The sequence below is a fragment of the Rhineura floridana genome, chromosome 2 (assembly GCF_030035675.1).
Source record: "Rhineura floridana isolate rRhiFlo1 chromosome 2, rRhiFlo1.hap2, whole genome shotgun sequence".
NCBI classification, from domain to species: domain Eukaryota; kingdom Metazoa; phylum Chordata; class Lepidosauria; order Squamata; family Rhineuridae; genus Rhineura; species Rhineura floridana.
In genome coordinates this window covers 190137792-190161417 of record NC_084481.1, presented here as the reverse complement: position 1 = coordinate 190161417, position 23626 = coordinate 190137792, and the positions used below count along the sequence as shown (strand labels likewise).

The following is a 23626-nucleotide window of genomic DNA, read 5'->3' as shown; positions in this document are numbered from 1 at the left end:
ATGCTGGCTAGGGCTAGTGGGATTTGGAGTCCACAATGTCTAAAGGACCACAGGTTCCTCACCCCTTCCTTAGTTTTTTTAAAAAGTGCAGTGATTCTGTAGCATGAACTGGTATAAACCTCCAAGACTTAGTTTCTAACTCTGTCTCTTTTAGGGTGTGCAGTTCTACACTCAGCTGAAGACAATCACATCTCAGTGGAAAGAAGAAGATGCTACTGTGATCAAGCCTGCTGTAGTTATGCCAACCATGGGGAACTAAAGCACTGTGTTAAACTTGCTGGAGATGCTAATGAAAGTATTCTTCACCTACTGTGATGCAGGCTACTCTTGGATGTTGCCTGTTGCCATTATTGCCCTAGAAATACAGAGATGGCTTCATTTCAGGATCTGCATTTCAAATCAAATTGGCCAGGGTCCTTTAACACAAAATTTAGATTTTTCATCTATATGTCTGCTAACCAAGGTATTTTTTTCTTCTAGAGAAAATAATATATTGTGAATAGTTGGACAAAAGGAGTATCACCTTCTTTTGTCTGACTCGTGCAATAGGGTTGAAAATCCAAATTCTATTTTTCTTGGAATGTTAGTTTTTAAGAACCAATTACTGCAGTTGCTGCTATTGCTCTGTTCACAGCTGGTGCGTCCTGTTGCTGTAAGGATATAACTCTGTCCCCCCACCTCCAACAAAACTTTGGATACTTCAGAGAAGCAGATTTATCATAGCAGGACTGACTAGTAAATTTTGCGAGAGGCAAATCTGACTGGCCCTTAATTTTAATGAGTAGTTCCCAAAAATCTCACACATAGGGATAAAAAGCATGGTCTTGTAAAGAGACAGTGAACCCTTACCATGGGGAACTTTAGTTCCCATCATGCATGTAAGCAACTTGCAAGCAATTTTAAAATGGACAAATTTTCTACCTTAACACTGCAATGTGCCTACATACCATTTATGCACTAAATATTTTTGGGATCAGATTGTGTGTGATTTTTGTATCTGGGAGTGCTAGACTATTACAGCATCAAAAAGGAAATGAACATTGCAAAGAGGCAATAGGTTCTATCAATATGGTTTGCACCAGAGTAAATAGAGAACTGTAGGAATCTAGCACTACTGACAGGCATGTTTACCATCCTACATACAGGGGATACAGACAACTGAAGATGACATCTTGGATTACAGAGTACAGTGTGGTGTGCACAGGTTAGCTATGAGGGAGGCAGACATGGGATGAGGATGGATAAAGGATATAATGATGCTACTTTGTTTTGCTTCATAGAGATTTTAGTGGAGTTAAAAAAAATCTTGTGAATGGTGTTTCATTCTTAGGAAATCATGCTGTGATTCTTTTTGGCACCTAACGAAACAAATTGGACTCATTTTATATGCTGTCTTTTGTAACTAGCAAGTGCTTAAACTAAACATAATAGATAGTTCAATTGGTTATTCATCTGTATGTTATGTCTTAGATTGTTAATCATGAATAAATAGCTATTACATTCAGAATTCTGGTTTTCTTCAGGATAACAATTCAACAGCGTCAATCCACCTGAACCCATTGACTTTGGCATGCTAAACTGTCTTGTAGTGAGGTCAAAATATTTTCCCCACTCTAATTCTTTCACAAAGTTTGGTGTTATTAAAATGGGCTTTGAACAACATTTCCTCATTTTTTTATTTCAGAATACAATTCTCCAGTACAAACTCCTTAAAATGGAAAAATGCTGTATGTAGCCAAGAAATAGGACTCCATCTTGAAAGAAACCTGTCAGTGAATTTTCTTTTTTTACAAAAGGAATTCAGTCAAGTTGCTTTGAAAGAATTGAAGTAATAAATTCTGATGCACAGAAAACAAATGCAATTTCATTGCTGCAACGTTATTTGCCTGATAGACCTGCAGGTCAAGAAGAAAGGTGGCTTTCATGATAAATGTTTCTTGATTAATAGCCACCTTGGTCTGATTGTGGTGGTATAACCTGAATATCTGGTAGGAGTGATTTTTTATGAGAAGATGACTCTGATAATGGTGCCTGTTGAGTAATGAAAGCATAGACGGGAATGGTATCTTCAGTGCTGTAGTGGAAAAAATAGGAAAGATCAGCACATATATATATTCAAATCCAGATCAGCCATACTACTGTCTTCTGTATCTTACACTACCCTTCTCAACTGTACTCAAGAGTAGTATTTTTAACCCCTTATCACATTTAGGCTGAACCCCAAAACAGATCCACACTTCAGGGGAAGTTTCCCCTCATGAACTGCCCTTACTGCCCTTACAGAACTCTGCCCCTATACTGAAAACTTTTCTTCTATGTTCAGTTCTTTATAGAGATAATCCTAGAGCGAATTGCAGCCTTGTTACCAGAACTGCTAAGGCTCAGGGAATGTATATACGAAAGGAATAATTACTGGGGGTACAAATGCTAAAACGATTATGGATAGCTTCAATGGTCACAGATCATTCACTAAACCACTATTGTGTAGTCTTATTAACACAAATAATTCCAAGTGCTGTGACTAAAAAAAATTTCATCTGTTCAGTAAATATTTAATGAACAAGTTCACCTTGGTTCCTTTTTCTCACATTCACAACATTTAGTGGGAATTTTTTTTGCTAGGATTTCACTTTTTATCCCAGGGTTTTAACCCTTTTTTTCTCTCCACCTCATTGCATTCTCTCTTCACTCTCCACAATCCTCTCCAAATCCTCCTCAGTTAACTTTCCCTTTTTTCTCAACACTTCCCTACAACCACATCTGCTACCCTTCTCTTCCTCCACAGTTCTCTAAATCATATTAATCATTTTTTCTTTGTCTCTGAACTCTATTTTTTCTTGACATGTTTTTTCACCCCCTTTTTTCCTCCAATCCCTTTTTTGCTCTCTTTGTGTCCTTCCATACCTACACTTCCTTCACTGTGTATATTGGTGGGAGAGTGACAGTCTTGTTTCTTAATTAGCAGCCATTAAAAGAGCGAAAGCTACCAAACTCAGTGGATGAGTTAGACATGCAGCATGGCTAGCTACAACAGGCCAGGAAAGCTAATGCTAATTCCATCACGTATGAGAGGGTTATGGCACAACAACTGCAAGTACTCTTGGATGAAGAAGATTATCTTGATCCATTTCAGTCTGGGTTCAGGCCTAGTTATGGGACTGAATAGGCCTTGGTCACCCTGATGGATGAGCTTTATCGGGAGAAGGACAGGGGGAGCGCAACCCTGTTCTTCTTACTTGATCTCACAGCAGCTTTTGATAACATTGACCATGGTAGTCTTCTGAGCCAACTTGGTGAGATGGGTATCGGAGGCACTGTTTTACAGTGGTTCTGATCCTATCTCCAGAGTCATTTTCAGAGAAGAGCATTGGGTGATTGTCTTTCAGCCCCTAGCAGTTGTGCTGTGGGGTGCCACAGGGTACCAGCTTATCCCCAATGCTGTTTAACATTTATACAAAGCCCTTGGGAGCAGTCATCAGGAGAACTGGGGCAAGGTGTCAGTAGTATGTTGATGATACCCAGCTCTATTTCTCTGTAACATCTGAATTGGGAGAAGCCATGCAAGCCCTGGACCAGTGCTGAATGAAGGCCAATAAACTGAGTCTGGATTTTAGCAAGATGGAGGCACTATGGGTTAGCAGTTTGAGTTCAGATGGTTGGTCAGCTGTCTGCTTTGTGTCATACTCCCTCTGAAAGAGCAGGTTCGTAGTCTAAAGGTGCTCCTGGATCCATCTTTGTCACTAGAGACCCACATGACCTCAGTGACTAAGAATACCTTTTACCAGCTTTGGCTGGTAAGCCAGTTGAGGCCATTCTGGACCAGAATAGCCTGACCACTGTTGTCCATGCACTGGTAACCTGTAATGCACTCTATGTGGAGCTGCCCTTGAGGTTTGTCTGGAAGCTGATGCAAAATATGGCTATGCAACTACTCGCTGGGGCAGGATATCACCAACATGTCACTCTGCTGCTGAAAGAATTGCACTGGATGCCCCTTACCTACCAGCCCAAGTTCAAGATTCTGCGTTTGGTCTACAAAGCCCTATGCAACTTAGGACCAGGATCCCTTATATACCCAGTCGATCACTGAGCTCTGCAGGCAAGGGCCTCCTGCAGATACCATCTTATCAGGAGGTCCATTTTGCACAACACAGGAAGCAGACCTTTATTGTTGTGGCACCCACCCTGTGGAATTCCTTCCCCTTAAATAATAGACAAGCACCATCTCTGTTATCTTTTCGAAGCTTCCTAAATACCTTCCTCTTTCAACAAGCTTTTTCCCAGTCTGCCTCCACCGGAATTGCTTTTTAAGATGTTTTTAAAGATATTTTGTTTTAATATGTTTTAAGGACTTTCATTTTCAAGATGTTTTGTAGTGTTTTTTGTGTTTGTTTCCCACCCTAGGCTCCTTTTAGGAGCAAGGGTGGGATATAAGTAAAATAAATAAAATAATAAATAATTAATAAATGTTCGAGAGGCTAGACAGGACAGATGTAGTGAAGCAGGCATTCTTCCATGCCCACAATTTTTGGAGGCTTTGGCTGGCCCTCGCCTGTCTTTCGTCACACTGGCGCCATGAATGCTGCTGCAGCACAGAGTTTCCCATGCTGGTGGGTAACATGGGAGATGCCCATTACTGCCTGTATACAGCCTTCCATGCCAATATGAGCCTTATGCAGACTCCAAACAAAAGAAGTTATCACTTGAAAGGGGTATCCAGAAACTGCTACAAAAAGAATGACATAGTCACTAGATAAATATAAAGTCTTACCTTGCTTTCTTTGTTTCAGCTAAATTAAAAGCGGATGGAACTATGGGAACCAAAGCCTGACCATATTTCCTATGAAACAGAAATTATTATTGTCTTTATTTATACCCTGCCATTTTTCCAAAACTGGACCTCACGGCGGCTTCCAGATAAAAATACATATAATTAAAAACATACAAAGTCTACGTTAAAGTAAGATTAAACTATTTCCAATATCAAAACCATACACACATATAGCTAAAAGAGTTCAAACTAATTTAAAAATAATATAATAGACATTAGCAATGCAGCACCCTTCACGCCCTATCCTTAACAGCCTTCAATTCCAAAGGCTTGTTGGAATAAGAAGGTCTTTGCTTGTCGGCGGAAGGACTGCAAGGAGGGGGTCATTCTTACCTCCCTAGGAAGGGAATTCCAAAGCCTAGGGGCAGCCACCAAAAAGGCCCTCTCATGCGTCCCCACTAGTCGTACTTGAGAAGATGTGGGTATTCAGAGAAGGGCTTCTCCTGAGGATCTCAGGGCTCGGGCAGGCTCATACAGGGAGATACGGTCTGATAAACTGTCTGGACCTAAGCCATATAGGGCTTTATAGGTCATCACCAGCACTTTGAATTGTGTCCGGAAACAGACTGGCAACCAGTGGAGCATTTTTAACAGGGGGGTAGTATGGTTCCTGTAACCAGCCCCAGTTAGCATTCTGGCTGCAGCGCATTGTACCAACTGAAGTTTCTCAACAGTCTTCAGAGGCAGCCCCACGTAGAGCGTGTTACAGTAATCTAAACGGGATGTAACTAAGGCATGTGTCACCGTGGCCAGATCAGACGGCTCAAGGAACAGGCGCAGTTGGCGCACTAATCTTAACTGTGCAAAAGCACTCCTGGCCACCTCAGAAACCTGGGACTCCAAATTTAACACTGAGTCCAGGGGCACACCCAAAGTGCAAACCTGTGTCTTCAGGGGGAGTGTAACCCCATCCAGCACAGGCTGTATCCCTATTCCCTGATACGACTGACCAGGAGCACCTCTGTCTTGTCTGAATTAAGCTTCAATTTGTTCACCCTCATCCAGCCCACCACTGACGCCAGACATTGGTTTAAAACCGAGACAGCTTGCTTGGAATTAGGTGGAAAGGAGAAATAGAGTTGGGTGTCATCTGCATACTGATGGCACCGAACCCCAAACCCCCGGACAACCTCTCCCAGCGGTTTCATGTAGACGTTAAATAGCATAGGGGACAAAACTGTGCCCTGAGGGACCCCACAGGCCAACGGCCAAGGGGTCAAACAAGAATCCCCCAGCACCACTTTCTGGGTTCGTCCCTCCAGGAAGGAACAGACCCACTGCAAAACAGTGCCCCCAAGTCCCATCCCAGCAAGGTGGCCCAGAAGAATACCATGGTCAATGGTATCGAAAGCCGCTGAGAGGTCCAGCAGAACCAACAGGGACACACTCCCCCTGTCCAGGTCTCTGCGTAGGTTGTCCACCAAGGCGACCAAAGCCGTCTCCGTCCCATAACCAGGCCTGAAACCAGACTGAAATGGATCCAGATAATCTGTTTCATCCAAGAATCCCTGGAGCTGGGAGGCCACCACACTATTACCTTACCCAAAAATGGAATATTGGACACTGGACGGTAATTATCCATTATGGAGGGGTCCAGGGAGGGTTTTTTTAACAAAGGCCTTACAACTGCCTCCTTTAGGCAACCTGGGACTTTGCCTTGGTGTAAGGAGGCATTAACCACTCCCTTCACCCACTCAGCCAGTCCCTCTCTGGCACTTTTTATAAGCCAGGAAGGGCAAGGGTCTAGCAGACATGTGGTGGCTCTCACCTCTCCAAGGATCTTGTCCACATCCTCGGGCTGTACAAACTGAAAAAAATCCATCATTATTGGACAGACAGGAGCCAAAGTTACATCCCCTGAGACTGTCAATTATAGCGTCTAAGTCGGAACGAATCTGAGCGACTTTATCTGCAAAGTGCCGTGCAAACTCTTGACAGTGGAGCATGAATTATTAGTTTCCATTTCTGTGCTCTTCTTTGTTATGAGAGATGAATGAAAACAAAGCAGACACTGTTGAGCTATTATCAAGCTTGTTGTTGGTTCTTGTTTGGCTGGAACTCTTATTTATTTATTAATTATTAAATTGACATCCCATCCTTCCTCCCAAAGGACAATAATATTCCTCCTTTTTACCAGTCTTTGCATTTTTGTCCTGTCTGCTAAGAAAGCAGGGCTACTAAAGTCTCTCATAATCTAAGGCCAAGATGCTTCCGAGTCAACAAAATGCAAAATAGGTATTTCTTTTCTTCTAATAACCACCCACCCTCCAAAAACTGGTTTAGTTAGTGAGAGTTGAGTTTTTCAACTTTTGTCTAACAATGTCCTAAGCAAAAAAAAAAAAATGACATGATTAGCAATCACAAGCCTGGCACCTTCACTGTACAGTTTTTGGTGAATGCTAAAGACACACTTGAGATGTATGCTTTCAGGACCCATCCTATTCCTGTGGTTGTGATTTAACTGTTTTTAATACTGAATTTTATACTGCTCAAACACACCTTGGGACCTACTGGTGAAGGGTAGGTAATAATAATAATAATAATAATAATAAATAATAGACCTTGAAGCTACAGGCAGAACATAGGGACTGAATTCATAGCTTTGAGCTCCCAGGGATAAGTAAAAGGCAGTTCATCAGCAGTCATGTGCTTTAAATGCAAGTTGGATGTGCTTTCAACATACTGTGTGGATCTACTTAACAACCTTTGCCTGCATGTAAATCGTTTTGATTATTTTTTTTTAAAATGCAAATGAGCTATCATGTTTACTGGGTGACCATGGGCTACTCACCATCTCTCAGCCTAATTTGCCCCCCAGGATGAAAACAACAGAGGGGAACCATGAACACCCCAAGGTAGAAGGGCACATTGAAAATGTAGAGAAAGTGTGAGCTGCCTTGGTTTCCAGTCTGCAACCCTACCTCACAGGGTTGTTGGAAAGACACCATAAGCACGCACACACACACACACTGGAGATGTAAAAATACATACACCCCATATAATCGTTTGTCAAAACCAGTTGGTCATTGCCAAACATTAAAAAAAAGTATTAGTTTCCTGCATAATAAAAGTACGGTAGTGATACCTATGTAAGCACTAATTGCTTTAAAAAATAGGATTGGAGGGGAAGAGATAGATTTACAACACAAACACAATTCTTTGCTATGTTAATTCAAAAGTTCCATCAATTAACAGCACAATCCTAAATATGTCTACTCAAAAGTAAGTCCTGTTGAATTCAATGGGGTTTACTCTGGGTATGTGGGATTAGCATTGCAGCTTTACTCCCAGAAAAGCAAGTACTGGATTAAAGCTTCATATTGGGAAGGTTTTCAGAACAGTACCCTCTTCAACAGCCCTGGAAAATTTAAACTTGTTTGATTCCTGCACACAAGAGAGAAAAAGACTGAAAGTTATATACTTACTCAGTTGATGAGATTTTCGGAATAGCAGGAAAAAACAAGTTTTCTGACTTGCAAAGGGCTCTAGTTACTGCCTTGTCAATCTCAACCCTGACTTCACTTATTGGCTACAAACCTGAAAGGGCGGGATTAGAGCAGCCAGCTACGAGCTCATTTAACTGAAGTTGCGAGGGGACGGCTGATGTTTTGGTGTATATCTCGGGAACGAGACCACCTAGAAACTTAATTTTTAAAAAATTAAAAGCTGAGAGTCTGGACATTAAGGTGACTCACCCAGAGAGCATCCCAAAAATCTGGAGTCTCAGGGCAAAAACTGGACACCTGGCAACGCTCTGCCATTAGCACCTTCAATGCAATGAATTCTACATAGTAAATCCAGAGTTCCACTCTGAAGATATGCACAGTGGTCAGAAATAGCCATAGGTTTGCAATGTAGGAATAGTCAAATTAGACTCAATTATTTATTTTATTTATTTATTTCATTTCATTTATAAACCGCCCATAGCTAGTAGCTCTCTGGGCGGTGTACAACAAGATTAAAATACAATGTTACAATAAAATCTATAATGAGTATCAGCAAATTTAAGCTAAAACATTAAACATAAACATTAAAACGTTAAAATGCCTGGGAACATAGCCAGGTCTTAACCTGGTGCCTAAAGGAAAGTACTGTAGGCGCCAGGCGGATCTCTTCAGGTAGGCTGTTCCACAATTCGGGGGCCACTACAGAAAAGGCCCTAGCTCTAGTAACAGTCCTCCGGGCATCTAGATGGGTTGGTACCCGGAGGAGGGCCTTAGATACTGAACGAAGCGCACGAGTAGGTTCGTAGCGGGAGAGGCGTTCCACAAGATATTGCGGTCCCACGCCATGTAAGGCTTTATAGGTCAACACCAGCACCTTGAATCTGGCTCGGAAACAGATAGGTAGCCTGTGCAAACGAGCCAGGACAGGTGTTATATGCGCGAACCGATCAGTCCCCGTCAACAACCTGGCTGCCGCATTTTCCACTAGCTGAAGTTTCCGGACTGTCTTCAAGGGCAGCCCTACGTAGAACGCATTACAGTAATCCAATCTAGAAGTTACCAGAGCGTGAACAACTGAAGCGAGATCATCACTGTCCAGATAAGAGCGTAGTTGGGCTACTAAACGAAGGTGGTAAAACGCATTCCGTGCCACCGAGGCTACTTGAGCCTCAAGCGACAAGGAAGGGTCAAAAAGGACCCCCAAACTACGAACCTGTTCCTTCAAGGGGAGTGTAACCCCATCTAGAACAGGACGAGCATCTATCATCTGGGCAGGGAAAGAACTCACGAACAGTGTCTCGGTCTTGTCAGGATTGAGTTTCAGTTTATTAGCTCTCATCCAGTGCATTATCGTGGTCAGGCAACGGTTCAGTACATCAACAGCCTCACCTGAAGAAGGTGAAAAGGAGAAGTAGAGCTGCGCGTCATCAGCGTACTGATGGCAACGCACTCCAAAACTCCTGATGACCGCACCCAGAGGCTGCATGTAGATGTTAAAAAGCATGGGGGACAGAACCGACCCCTGAGGGACTCCACAATGGAGAGTCCAGGGTGTCGAGCAGTGTTCCCCAAGCACTACCTTCTGGCGACGATCCGCTAAGTAGGAGTGAAGCCACTGCCAAGCAGTGCCCCCAACTCCCAACTCCGCGAGTCTCCCCAGAAGGATACCATGGTCGATGGTATCAAACGCCGCTGAGAGGTCAAGGAGAATCAACAGGGTCACACTCCCCCTGTCCCTCTCCCGACAAAGGTCATCATACAGGGCGACCAAGGCTGTTTCCGTGCCAAAACTGGACCTAAAACCGGATTGAAACGGATCCAGATAATCGGTTTCATCCAAAAGCGCCTGGAGCTGGCCGGCGACCACCCGCTCCAAAACCTTGCCCAAGAAAGGGACATTCGCCAAGGGCATGAACAGTAGAAAAGGACAGAAAGCTATGCCAAATGCATGCCATTGGGCCAGTTCATACATTTATGTCCATCACACATATTACTTGCATTTGTGAACAAGTGGAATGAACAAATTTTGCATCTGTCATCTCAAACAATGCTTGTCAGTGGAGTCCATTCACATACTGTGATGTACATACACATGTGAATCATCCCTCTCATTCCCATCTAACCAATCTGACATTACAAAGACAGTAATCTGTGACCATTTTTTTTGCCCCTTTCTGACACGTTTTCAGAATGTAAGGAGGAAGCAGAAACACATCAGACATGGTTCTCTTAGAAAATGTATACATGATAGGTAGCATTATAGAATGCCTCATTTGTGTATTCTTTCATAAGTCAGTATTTTTTTAAAAAAATAGTACTGTTCAAACTGAGAATTTCCTTTCATTATCCATGTTTTCCGAACAAACATATGTAAATTATAACATACAAATAGTGAAATAACTGCAATTACTGCTATAAAATAAAAGAATCCATATGGTTCTTAACAATCAGAAACATGTAAAAAATTAATAGAACAGTTAACCATTGTTCATTTCTTTGCCAATGAACTAGGATCAACTTTTTACCTCTCCAGCTCAACTGATTAATCTTACCAATTTCCTTATCAAGGCCTCTTTTTTCACCTTTGTCCTCAGAAAGCTTTTTTTTTTTTTTAATTAAGCACCAGGTGAAGGTGGCGGTGGTTCCAGGAATGCAGAGAAGAGAGAAGAGAGATTTGAGCCTTCCCTACACAGCAGCAATACTGGTGAAAGTTGCACACCTGGTGCAACTATTTACATTAGGAAAAGGGCCCAATATTCACCTCCTCTCACTGCACAGAGTTCCTGAGGCCATTCTGCCTCCCCCATCCCCCGGTACTTAATTTTTAAAAGCCATATGATTGCTAATCATGTCATTTGCATCAAACTTAGACCCTCAGATTCCCTGCTCTGAATTCTCCCACCCAAATATAAAGGCACATCCAGTCCACGTGCATTTTCACATGCTGATTTTCTGGTTCGTTTCTGCTAACATTGTCTGTTTCTGTTAACACTGTAGGTAGCAGTGATTAAGAAACTAGTGTGGGCCCAATCATCTATACTGTAGGAGTCACATTTTGACTTGACAAAAACAAGCACTGCCTTCTTTATGGTACCCATTTGTCATACTTTTGGTTTAGAACAGAAGTGCTGAGCTGAGAAATGGACAACTACCAATTGGATGAACCCTATGGATTCTACAAATGGTTGCTCACTGTAACGAACAGGACTTTACCGTTGTCTCAGGCCATTCATTTTTGCAAAGAGTAGCCTCAGCACACTTTCCTTCTGCTCCCAGGTCAATTCAGAAATGTCCACCTTCCCTTTCTGAATATTTGTCCTACAAAGAAAAAGTAAGAAAAATCCAAGAAATCCATACCTTACTAGCATAAACCTGCAATTATCTAGGCATATAAAAATAGTCTTCAGTACATTCAGATACAATTGGTTTCACAGATTTCACTCACATATAAGGCCCGAGTAAACGGACAAGGTTGCTTGTACTGACAGATCAAAATGCATTATGTAAGTGGTGGGTAACCTTTCAGCTGGATTAGTGTGTTTAGTTTTGGCTGTCTATTTATAATAAAAGAATCAGTCCATATATGATAGTACTTGAAAATATCATTGTAGAGAAAGACTCAGAGGGCTGTCAGTTTAGGGAAAAATAAGTAAAGTTCATGGAAGGAGCTGCATAGTAAATAAAATTAACACCCCCAACTTGAAGCAACATATCCTCCATTATCATCATCATCATTTTATTTGTATGCCGCCTTTCCACATAAAATTGTGCTCAAGGCGGCTTACAGCAAGGGGAACAAAAATACATCTCAAAAACAATTGCAAAAACAATTTCCTAATAACAAAAAATAATAAAACAGTGACATAACAAATATAATAAGCTACCAGTTCTTTTCATTTACTTCAGTTATGGACTTTAGCTTTCCTTTGTGTCCCAAGGAATTATAAACATGCCCTTACCATTGCTGGCATGAAACTTAACAGATATACACCTACTCTTTGGAACTCTCTGCCTCAGGCAGGTTCCTTTGCTGTACTCTTTTTGGCACCTGCTTAAAACATCTTGTTTAGGCAAGCCTATCCAAACCTGTAGATGTTGATGTGTTTTAATCTCTTTTTTACCGTTACTTTTAATGATCTCCTGTTTTTAATTACTTAACTGTTTTGATAATTTTAATATTTCTTAAACTGCTTAGAGGTTTTATTACAATGAAACGGTATATACATTTGGTTAAATAAAAATAAATAAAATATGGAATATTTTGTCTGTAAGGAAAGTCTCTTCCAATTGTGCAGTATGGCCATTCTTGATTTAAATCTTGAAATATATATGTATATGTGTGCGTGTGTTAGGTTTGAGAGATGAGTGGAAGTTCAGAGCTAAACCCTACTACCAAGCGCCTTTCATCTGGCCCCCAACATAACCCTAAGGACAAACCAACACATGATTATGAGTCTCAACCACTTTCTCCTAAAATAAGTCACAAAGTATTATTTATAAAAATATTAATTATTAATTTATTATCCGCCCTTCACCCTGAGGTCCCAGGGCAGGTCACATCGAGTACTCTTTAATCTCCACCCCTTGTAAAATGAGCAGCAAGAAATGCTCTCTTTATTTTGCACCTCAATCGCTCACTACAGGGAAACTGTAGTGCAGTACTTGGAGGGGAACTAAACAGTCTCTTGTTGCTGTGCACCCTGAAGATTAAAAACCCCTTTGCCTGCATCTCAGCTTCTTTGGGAGATTCAGTGGATGGACCAAGCATTACTGGTCCTTTAACCCTTGTTCAGGTGAAAATTAGTTGGTTACAAATAGTTATCTCCTCCACAGAATTGCTGTGGGTAGCAACATTGGGCCCAAAAAGTAATTTATTACTGGAATATGTCTAGGGTGATCTTGAAATAGAGAATGAAATGAAGGTGGCACCCAAAGGAGGAAGTATTGTATGAACAGGCAATTTCAATTACCCTCATATTGACTGCATAAATGCATGTTTCAGTTATGACATACAGCTAAAATTTCTAGAAACCCCAAATAACTGTGCCCTAGAACAGTCAGTCATGGAACTGATGACAGGGGAAGCAACCCTGGAATTACTCTTAAATGGCGCAAGGACCAGGTATGACTGGGAACAGTGATCATGGTGCTAATGAATCCAATAAATGTATAAGTGAATAATTGCCAAGGAAGTCCCAACACAGTTACATTTGACTTCAAAATGAAACTTCTAAAAAGTGAGGTGATTAATAAAAAAAAAGTTGAAAGGGAAAGTCAAAGGAGGCAAATCTTCCCAGAATGCCTGGAGGTTAATCAAAATAACAATAATAGAAGCTCAGCTAGAATGTATACTGCAGATGAGGAAAAAACACCACCAAGGCCAAGAGGCTGCCACTATAGTATCACAGAAGCAATAACATGCAAGAAGGCATCTTTCAGAAAATAGAAGTCTTGCACAAATGGGAACAAAAAGGAACACAATATTGGCAAAAGAAATGAAAGCAGACAATATCGGATGCAAAAAAAATTCAAATAACGTATCACTCAAAACATTACAACTAACAATTAAAAAATCTTTTAAATAATTAGAAGCAGAAACCAGCTAGTGAGCAGCTGGACCTTTAGATTACAAGGGAGTCAAAAGTGTGCTAACAGAAGAAAGGGAGATTGCAGAGAAGCTGAATTACTTTTTTGCATCTGTCTTCAGTGTGGAATATGTAGGACAACTCCCTGTGCCTGAACAAACTTTCTCAGGAAAGGAATCCGAGACAAATGGTGGTGCAGGACATAAAGGTCTAGGTCTTACTGACAAATAAAAACAAACAAATCACCAGGTCCAGGTGGCATCCAATCAAGAGTTCTTCGATACAACAAATGCATAATTGCTGTTCTTCTAACAAAAGTATGTGGCTTGTCCCTAACATTGCCCTCTGTGTTTGAGAACTGAAAAGTGGCCAATGTAACACCAATTTTTAAAAATCCAGGGAAATTATGGGCTGGTTAGTTAAACATTCATTCCAGGAAAACTGGTGGAAAAATTATTAAAGATATCATTACCAAGCATATAGAACAAATCTGGCTGAAGAATCAGAGTTCTTTGAAAGTGTATATAAATGTATGAATAGGGTGATCTGGTAGACACTGTGTATTTGGACTTTCAAAAAGCTTTTGATAAATCCCTCACCAAAGACTCCTGAGCAAGCTTAACAGTCATGAAATAAGAGGTCAGGTCCTCCTATTGATCAGTAACTGCTTAATAAAGAGGACATATAGAGCAGGAATAAATGAATAGTTTTCTTAACAGAGATGTAAGAAGCAGAATCCTTCAAGGATCTATGTTGGGACTAGTGATTTTTAACTTGTTCATAACTGAACTAGAGTTAGGGGTGAGTAGTGACATGGCCAAGTTTGTTAGTGATACTAAATTTTCAGGGTCCTAAAATCAAACAGGACTTCTGAGGAACTAAAAAAAGATCTCCCTAAATTGATGAAAGGACATTAAAATGGTATATGTGGTTCAGTGTTAGCAAGTGTAAAATGATACATATGGGGAGGGGGGGGCACATAACTTCACATATATGCTAAAAGGGCCAGAACTGGTTGTGAAAGAGATCAGGAACATGGTGGATGATAGCTCAATGAAAACATTGATCCAGTGGGAAGCAGTTGTGAAAAAGTGAATTCCATGATAGTGATCATTAGGAAAAGGATTAAAAATAAAACTGCCAGTCATAAGCTATTATGCAAATCTATGGTGCAACTATACATAGAATACTGTGTAAATTTCTGGTCACTGCACCTATAAAAGGATATTGTGGAGCTGCAAAAGGCAAACAAATTGATCAAGTGTTGGAACAATTCTCACATGGAGGGAGGGTGGCAATATTTGGGATTTTTTATTGTAGGAAAAAAGACAAGTAGAACATAAGAAAAATATATGGTTTTTCTCTTTCCACATAATACTAGAACCTGCTGAATATTGCAATATTCAAGGCAGACAAAAGGAAGTACTTCTTCACAGTGCATAGTTAAACTATAGAATCTGCCATCACAAGATGTAGTGGTGGCATCAACTTGGACAACTTTAGAAGTGGATTAGACAAATTTTGGGCAGATAAGGTTATCAATATCTGCAAGGCCGCTACTGGGAGGAAGGGTGGGATATAAATAAATAAATGAGGCATGATGGCTGTGTACTATCTCCAGAAACAGAGGCTTCCCATAGACATCTGGTTATCCACTGTGGGAACAGGATGCTGGACTAGATGAGCCTTTGGTTTGATCTAACAAGGTTCTTCTTATGTTCTTATGTTGCTGACTTGGGCTCTATATTTTTCCATGTTTAACTTGGTATATTCTCATGTATATTGTAAAGTTTATATGGGTAGACTTTAGTTAGGAACATTATTGCTTTGCTGCACTGCACTTTTCCATGTTCTTGGAATTTAGAGGGAAAAACAGGAATAGACTTTTTTGGTTATAGTCAATTTGCCTTGTGTTCTTTCCTCCTATCTGTACCTGTACTCCTATATCTCATGCACATACTCTTTTCCTATGTCTGCACTTCTGATAATGCTGGGGTAACTGGATGGGCTGTTGAGATGCATACAGGGCCAGCTTGAGCTGGCAAGCAACTTAAGCAGTCACTTTTAGGTGCACCAGTGAAGCAAGACAAAATCCAAGGGATGTGCCCCAGCACCCTGTGCAACAGATGTGAGGATGCCCAAATGTAACTCCTAGTACAAGCAGCCAGAAATGTGCCCTCTTTGACATTACAAGAGATCCTGGGCCATACATTTGGAATTACAACTGATATCACGTTTGGACAGTAGAATATCTTGGAACAGACCTGGGTCACAGTCAGGATTTGCATACCTATCACTTTCCTGTAACAACTTTTTTCCCCTAAGTCTTTCTCAACAGCCGTGGAAATACATACTTGTGCAACCCTGGAACTACACAAAAGCAACCCGAAGAATAACCTCATCAACCTGGGGAAGGAAAAGCACTTTCTTCCCCTACCTTAGTGGTGGGGAACCTCATGCCTGGAGGCCAAATGAAACTTCTCCGTCTGGCCCTCAGGCCTCTCCCCACAACACACCCTCTTCCCAGGCCAAGCCCCTCACTGGCCCCGTTTCACATGCTCCTTGAGTGTTTTGCCTGGCTAGCATGTGCCCTTGAATTCTAATGCTTCTTGCTTGCTTGGAGGATAGAGAGGTGTGTGTGTGCGTGCATATGCATGTTGAAACTATCCTATTGTACAAAGACATTTTCATTTGTTGCTCTGTCCTCGTTACCTCTACCCACACCCACTACTGGCATGTGGCCCCAGAAGGTTGCCCAGGAGCTATGGCTCTCAGGATGAAAAAGGTTCCCCACTCCTGCCCTATCCTAAGACACTCCAAAAAGATATATGTTATTTCACAGGGATTTTCACACACATTCCATTCCTGACAGTGAAGGTAATCAGACCTAAAACGTCAATTCCATCACATGTACCATTTCTCTGCTTCCAGAAGGTCCATTTGTACACTATTTGTGCTGTGCACATTGTCGTTAAAGGTTCTGATTTTGGGGTATTCCTCTTTCCCTGCAAATGCCGCCATCATTTTTCTCTGATATGCAGCTTGAGCTACCTGCTTGTAGCACTTCCTGCTGGTTATGATCTCCTGCTTCACCTGTTCCAAAGCATCTAAGAAAAACTTCTCCACCTCAGTCCTTTCATCCAAGATATTTCTGGCCAGTTTCTTCACTCTGCTCATCTCTCTATCTTTCAACTCCAGCAGCTGCTGCAGCTTTTCAATTTCTGTCTGACCTGCCTGGTTCTGCATCAAAGCCTTCTGTTGTGTACTTTCAACTTCAGTTTTAAATTCTCTGGTCATATGATAAATAGCAGCTTCCAGTTTTTTCACTTTGTTCTGCAGGTCCTGGATTAATGCTTTCTGCTGAGTAATTTGCAATACCTTTTCCTGAACTAAAATGTCATTGGTTTCCTTAAAAGAAAATAAAAGAAAATTACTTGAGAGGTAATAATTGTCACTGTTTGAAAACTCTGATGATCAAAATAAGGCTTTCAAACACTTACAATTATTGAAGGGGTTATAAACAAACCTGAAGGCTTCAATGGATTATAAACTAAACTATGATTAAAATTTGTCCTGCTTGCAGTATTCACCAATCTTTGATATACAGATTTAAGAGTACACTGCTGTGCAGGTTGCATAGACATGCTATTTCCCTCAATCCATGCTGAATCTGATAAAAACTTAAGATTAGCTTTTCCTTCCCGTTAATATGTAAGACTAGTGGATATTTGTATGTTGGAGTGAAACTTCTATAGCTTTCCTGTTAGCCACAGGCAACTGAAACAGGGACTGCTCAACAGATATAAATTATCTTTAAATGTAGTTCTTTCTAATTCTGATAGGATGTGAACTAATAAAAATATTGTATACATTTCAAAGTCTCAAAATAGTGAAAGCAAAAGTGTAGACCATGGTCTTCAGTGGAGCCCTATTCATGCATTACTCACATATTGAAGCAGAAGTGGAGCCTTGCTGCTGGCACCACCCTTAAAATTACATCCTCAGGCAAACTACACCTATGTCCACATGTTGACTGCAGGTGTCTGAAAAGAAATCTGTATGTGCAAGCAGCTATTCAGCCGTAGGACTCTACTTGATCAGGATGCCTATACAACTGGATGTACCAGTCACATGTAGATGCTATGTGAGAGCAGCTGCTCGTGCATTTGTATTCCTTGGAAGATATTGTGGGCAAGGATAGTCTGAGAACATGTCATCAAGTCACTTTGAGACATTTTCTTTGTATACAGCAACTGATAAATGTAAGAATGATAATCAGAGGTGGAGGCAGCAGTGCATTCCTTCTCCTGCTTCAACACGAGTGCCCTATGTGCATGTAACACATGAACTGGTATCGGGTGATTGATTACGAGATGCTCTTCTCAGAAGGAAACATTTCCATTGAATTACAGAAGAGGAGCCTTAGTTTTTAAGACACCATGAATTGTTAGTGATTTTGACATCTCTCTGTGTTGTGAGGTACTAATCCTAATGAACCTCCACAAATAGGATTTCCAGATCACTTATTTATGGAAGAATGAAATGAAAAATGTAAGAAGTCATAAAAAGAACCTTCTCCTGCAAGAGAGAGGCATTTTTCTCCTCCAGTTTTTGCTTGACTTTTTGTAACTCTTCTGTTTCCTTCATGTGGAATCCAAGAGCCTCATGAAGACGAACATTCTCTGTAAAAACGGCTCTTCCAGCATTGTCCAACTGCCTGAATAAGAGTAAAGACAATTTAGCAGTTGGCATCAGAAACTTCCTGCATTAATGACAATACTTCACAGTGCATAAACTGCAGATCCAAAATGAATTTATGGAGATAGCATTCATAGGTGTGTTAAGACTGCTTTAGGTCCAGCATCATATCAGCTTATCAGAAATGAAGCACCCATGTAGATTTCCTAGTAATTACCATATTTTAGCACCTTTTCCATGATTAAAGAATAGAGAAGTCCAGTAAGTCTTACATAATGGCTTCATGGTGAGCCCTTTCTGCTAGCATTATAATCTTCTTCTCTGCTTCTCTTTCCAGTCGTTGCTAAAAGAAAGAAAGCATAAGAACAGTTATGTTGGAATGAAAGCCAGGCACAAAGCAGTGTTCAGATTTCAAAAGTATGTTAAGAAAGTCTGTGCCGCCTTCTAGAAAATGACAAAAGGTATCACTGTGAATGTTGAGGTTCAAAGCTAATATAGACAGAAATTCCTAGATCCAGAACTTTTCCTTAAATTCTGTACCTGCTTCCTTAATTATTATTTCATGGTGGGAGGAGATACAGAGAACAGGCAAAATATTAGAAACCTGGATCAGTACAGTACCTCATATTTCTTTAATCCATGTATATCTTGGTGGTTCAGAAAGCTGTCCATGCACAGACTGCAAGGCCAAAGTTACTACCTAGAAGCTGTTTGAACTGGGGGGTTGAAGCACACAGCCTGTGCATTATTGCAGGGATCGTGGATGCTGAAGCAGTATATGTATTATTCCCAAGGCACTATACCTTTTCTTCAAGGAACTTTCTCTCCAACATGCAGATTGTTTCCTGATGTTCTTTTTTTGTGATCCCCAGGGTTTCTTTTACCTATGATTTGAAGAAATATTTAATGGTTATTTTAACCATCTAGATGGCAATTTGATGTATCGCACAAGTCCCCTCACTATCCCAGCACTTTCCACACCCAGATATTTTCTGCATATGTCAGTTCTGCATTCCTTACAACTCAGCATTCCTTTGCCATCTCTTAGAAACTGTATGTACTCTCATTTTTGTACGTATTTGCATGTTTGCATATCAAGCAACATATACTCTGTGAGCAATGTTTAAAAAACAGCACAGGTCCTTGCATACCTTGTCACATTTTGACATAGCTTTTCCTTTCTCTCAGATGAGTGTATCATTCAAAATCTACTCCACACAGTACTTGAAAACATCTCAGTCGAAATGCAAACCACATCACGGCTACCTAGCCATGATGACTATGCTCTGCCTCCACAACCAGAGGCAGTATGCTTCTGAATACCAGTTACTGAAAACTGCAGGAGGGGAAAGTGCTCTTGTGCTCAGGTCCTGCATGTGGTCTTCCCATAAGCGTCTGGTTGGCCACTGTGAGAACAAGATACTGGTCTAGATGTGCCTTTTGCCTGAACAGCAGGCTCTTCTTATATTCTTATAATATTTGATACAAAATATACTTTAACTGAAGAGCTTGATAAGTTACTGAAATGCTATCAAGCTACAAATGCAACCAAATGATCTTCCTACTAAAATCTAATTGAAATAATTTTCTGTCCCATTCTAATTTGAAATACATTCTGATCCCATGTCTCACAACAAAGTTACACCATGGCAGTTTAGCATACAGACTGCACAAGGCACTTCTAATAGTTAGCATAATAGATGCTAATAATAAACTTACATCTTCAAGTTCTTTCTCCAAAAGTGCTTTCTTTTTGCGAAAGTCCTTTATCATTTTCAGCTCAATTTGAATTAGGCCGATTTCTCTGGCCTTCTTGTGGAATTTCTCCTCCATCTCCTCCAGCTGTTTGGTGAATTGTTCTATCTGCCAATTAGAAATTTTTAGCAAGAAGAAACAACTACTGGTACAATCCTATCCCAGAGTTCGGCCAGCTGAGTGGCTCTTGGAAATGGCAGAAGTGCTTTTCCACTGGTGGAGATGGACCCATAAAGGCAGAACAAGACATCCACCACGGCACCCCACTGGTGGAAAGCTCCATCAGCCGGAAAATTACACCAGCCAAGTCCCAGAGGTAGAATGACAAACAATGGGCATGAGTGGAGCATGGGTAGCATAGGTGAGGAACATACATACAGTGTGTCTAAATCCCCTCAATGGCACAGTTATCCCCCAAAACATGGAGGGAACCTGGCCTAAGTAATTCTCCTCCCATTGACTCCCATGGGAGGAAACTTGGAAAAATGAGGATTGCTCACCCACCTACTACCATGCTTTTTCTGAGTTGTCCCCCACCCCTCCCAAGCTGGGGATGGTTTGGATGCTGCTGGAGCTCCAAGCCTATGGATTCCTGGACCTAGGATTGCTAGGTAAGAGACATAGGCAGGGCAAAAATAAATTTTTAAATAATCTGACAAATGGACATGTTGCTGTAGGATCCACTTAATGTACAGCATGTTTAAAAACAATGAACATAAAAGATCATCACTAGGGAAAAGCTACCATTAAAGGATCAAAATAACAAAATGAAGCTTTTAATAAGGACTTTTTAGAACCAAATAACAGTATATCAATTCCAAGTCAGTTCTACCTCCAGCTACATGAACCAACTGGTGATAAGAACTCCACCTCTCTTACTGCCTGATTCTAGGCATGTTTACTCAGCAGTAAGTCACTGAGTTGAATGGAACTTAGTCCCAGGCAAGTGTGTATTGCCTTGAGACAAGTTTTAAATGGAATTCATTTGTCCTAGCAACTCCCCTCCAAAAAAACAGTTTAGGACCTTGTCATGACTTAAGAGTAGAACCACAAGAGAATAAAAGGTTTAATATCTTTACTGCAAAACAGTCTTGTCCAACGTATTTATCTGAAAGGAACAACCCAGAAGAAATGCCCATTCACCAATTGTTCATTCTCCTCTTTGGCTTTTTGCTTCAACTCATTGACCTGCTGCTTCAGCTTCTCAATCTATATTAAAGAAAGAAAATGAGGGGAAAACACCACCATTATTTAATGGACTGGAAAAAAACCAGTAATTGCATCCCAGACTTTGTCCAGGCCAACCAACTAAATGCTGAGGGAACAGCACTTTGCATATGCTTAGCCTCACAAGTCTAATTTGGCTGAAAGACTTACCTTCTGACTTGAAAACACTTTCACCTAATTTTAGGAACTAGAAGAGGGGTTCCTGGTATTACTAGGGTGTACTCTGAGAAAGGGGTACTCTGCATGTGTTCAGGTGTCCCAAGTTTGCAAATAGCACTATCTTCCCCTATGAGGATCTCCTACAAGGGTGTTGCTGGGGTAACTTTGTTCCTGTAATCCTCATTTCCAAAAGTGCTACAGTAGAGAGGTCTTTTAATCTGAAAGATTTACAGTTGGTGGGCTAGATGAGTAGGCTTTTAAATGGTAAACAAAAAGCAAGTTGTTCATGCTAAAAGGCACTACAAATTAGTACTTTTGTACTATTGACTGGTGATTCTGAAGGCCAATAGAAAATGCAGGGATAGTGATTTTGGCAAAGTTATCTGTTGCAAAGAAAGGGTGGCTAAATAAGTATTAAGGAGAAACACTTTCCCCCTTCATCCAGACTAGGTTGTTTTTCCCCTTAAAAAGCTGACAAAGTAGACTAGTAATAGGGAGTGCTCTCAAATTCTTTCCAAATCACTTCTTCATTCTGAGGGTACATGCTCTGAGATCACCTAATGAATAAATAGTCAAATGTGATCAGTTTCTCCACTTTATATGTAGGTCTTCAAACCATGTAACTAGACAGCTATGATTATGCTAGGAGCAGTTCTCTGCTGTCCGCCTAATTTTGCCCGACAGGCTGGTTCGCCAGGTTAAAAGGTCACAGTTGTGCAAGAGACGAGGAGGCTCGTCGGTTCTTCCGTACCTACCAGCTCTTCCTTCTCCATATCCTGCCTCTTGAGGAATCCTATAACGTCAACTGTGTCCTTCTCCAGCCGCCGCTGTTGCCGCTCCAATTCCTCGTTGTTTCGGGCGAGGCGGCGGGCGGCATCTCGATATTCTTTTCGGGAAATCTCGGTCACCTCCAGCCTGGCCTCCCATAACGTGGCCGCAGCTTTCGCCCTGTCGGCCTCCGACTCCTCCTTCAAAGTCTTTAAATCCCCTTTCTTGCCGCCGCCGCCGCCGCCCTTTTTCCCCCTGCAATACCGCGCAAGCGAAGGGTCAAGGAGGTCCGGGCAGCCCTTTCCCTCCCCGCAGCCCACCAGATTACGCCAGAGGGGAGTCGCACCCTCTCCCGCTTGCCTAGTTACCTACTTCCCTCCTTTCCCCTTCATGCTGCCAAGTCCGTCTCCTCCCGGTGTTTTCCCCGAGGCGACCGTTACTATGGAAACCAAGCGTCGCGGGAAAATGAGGACAAATGCGTGCGCGTGTGACGCTGCGCGCAGTGTGTTGACGTGACACGCGGCACCGGCGAGATGTGGAAGGTTGAGGTCTCTGACAAGGCGGTGAGTGGAGATCTGGACGTGGGGATGCGTGGAGCTTCCTGCCCCGATTCAGGGTCGGGGGGCGAGCCCTGACAAGCCTCCCCTGTTCCGACTTTCCTGTGCAATCCTGGCTCTTTTATCTTCTCCTGAGCAGCCCTGGTTTAGCTTTGGTAGCATTTGCCTGTTGATACTCAAACAGAGAGCTTCAAGTTGTGCGCACTCGGCACGCATCTTCCAGTAGGAATCCAGACCTTCTCGACAGAGACATGGCTTCTGTTATAGACTGTTGCATCCAAACAAAGGAAATCCATTTCAGTCACTTCGCCAATTAAAACAAAAAAACTACAACCAGGTTGTTGTTTTCAGCATCAGACCAAGTAATTTCACTACTTACGAACTAATATGCTCAATAGGTTAAGTCTTGAAAAGAATGCTGCCTTCTCAAATTCTAGTTATGCCAATGTCTCTGGGATTTGCTGTACGGTATTCTAGGGATGCTTTGGTATAGCACTAATCAAGGAGCTCCACTATATTGCTGCACTAGTGCAATGTCAACTGGATCATCACAGGGTGATATAAAAAGATGAGTCAAACATATCTCTGTGTTTCCCCATT

At 41.5% G+C, this 23626-nt stretch overlaps 3 protein-coding genes across 7 annotated transcripts in view; 2 read left to right on the top strand and 1 right to left on the bottom strand.

The window, feature by feature from the left end:
- The window catches only part of ALDH6A1 (aldehyde dehydrogenase 6 family member A1), a 15980-nt gene extending 14198 nt beyond the window's left edge, over positions 1–1782 (top strand). The window contains exons 12-13 of one of the 2 annotated variants that reach the window (XR_009760723.1): positions 155–463; positions 1685–1782. Coding sequence is in view for 1 of the 2 variants with exons in the window: in XM_061611713.1 (XP_061467697.1) it covers positions 155–259 (105 nt within the window). In the remaining variant the exon portion in view is untranslated. Of the gene's footprint in view, positions 1–154; positions 1663–1684 lie in introns of those variants that run through there. The other variant, XM_061611713.1, reaches the window with a different exon arrangement.
- BBOF1 (basal body orientation factor 1) lies at positions 1673–23626 on the bottom strand. 4 transcript variants are annotated; one of them, XM_061611714.1, is made up of 11 exons: positions 22842–23625; positions 22457–22724; positions 21459–21524; positions 20280–20423; positions 19364–19444; positions 18833–18903; positions 18435–18579; positions 16777–17270; positions 11491–11595; positions 4772–4840; positions 1673–2074 (listed from the first exon to the last, which is right to left on the bottom strand). In XM_061611714.1, the coding sequence occupies exons 1-11, from the start codon at positions 22859–22861 to the stop codon at positions 1942–1944; spliced, it is 1596 nt and encodes a 531-aa protein (XP_061467698.1). In that variant the 5' UTR covers positions 22862–23625; the 3' UTR covers positions 1673–1941. The 4 variants fall into 4 exon arrangements, with proteins under 4 accessions (XP_061467698.1, XP_061467699.1, XP_061467700.1 ...); XM_061611715.1 differs by lacking the exon at positions 21459–21524 and having other exon boundaries at positions 22842–23626; XM_061611716.1 differs by lacking the exon at positions 4772–4840.
- Positions 22940–23626, top strand: part of ENTPD5 (ectonucleoside triphosphate diphosphohydrolase 5 (inactive)) — a 32129-nt gene continuing 31442 nt past the window's right edge. The window contains exon 1 of the mRNA XM_061611720.1: positions 22940–23032. The gene's annotated coding sequence lies outside the window, so the exon portion shown is untranslated. The remainder of the gene's footprint in view (positions 23033–23626) is intronic.

Coding starts and splice junctions, on each gene's coding strand:
- BBOF1 (XM_061611714.1), bottom strand. CDS start 22,861: ATGAAGGGGAAAGGAGGGAA. Junction 22,725..22,841: donor ATGAAGGGGAAAGGAGGGAA/GTAGGTAACTAG, acceptor GCGGTATTGCAG/GGGGAAAAAGGGCGGCGGCG. Junction 20,424..21,458: donor AAGAGGAGAATGAACAATTG/GTGAATGGGCAT, acceptor TCTAATTGGCAG/ATAGAACAATTCACCAAACA.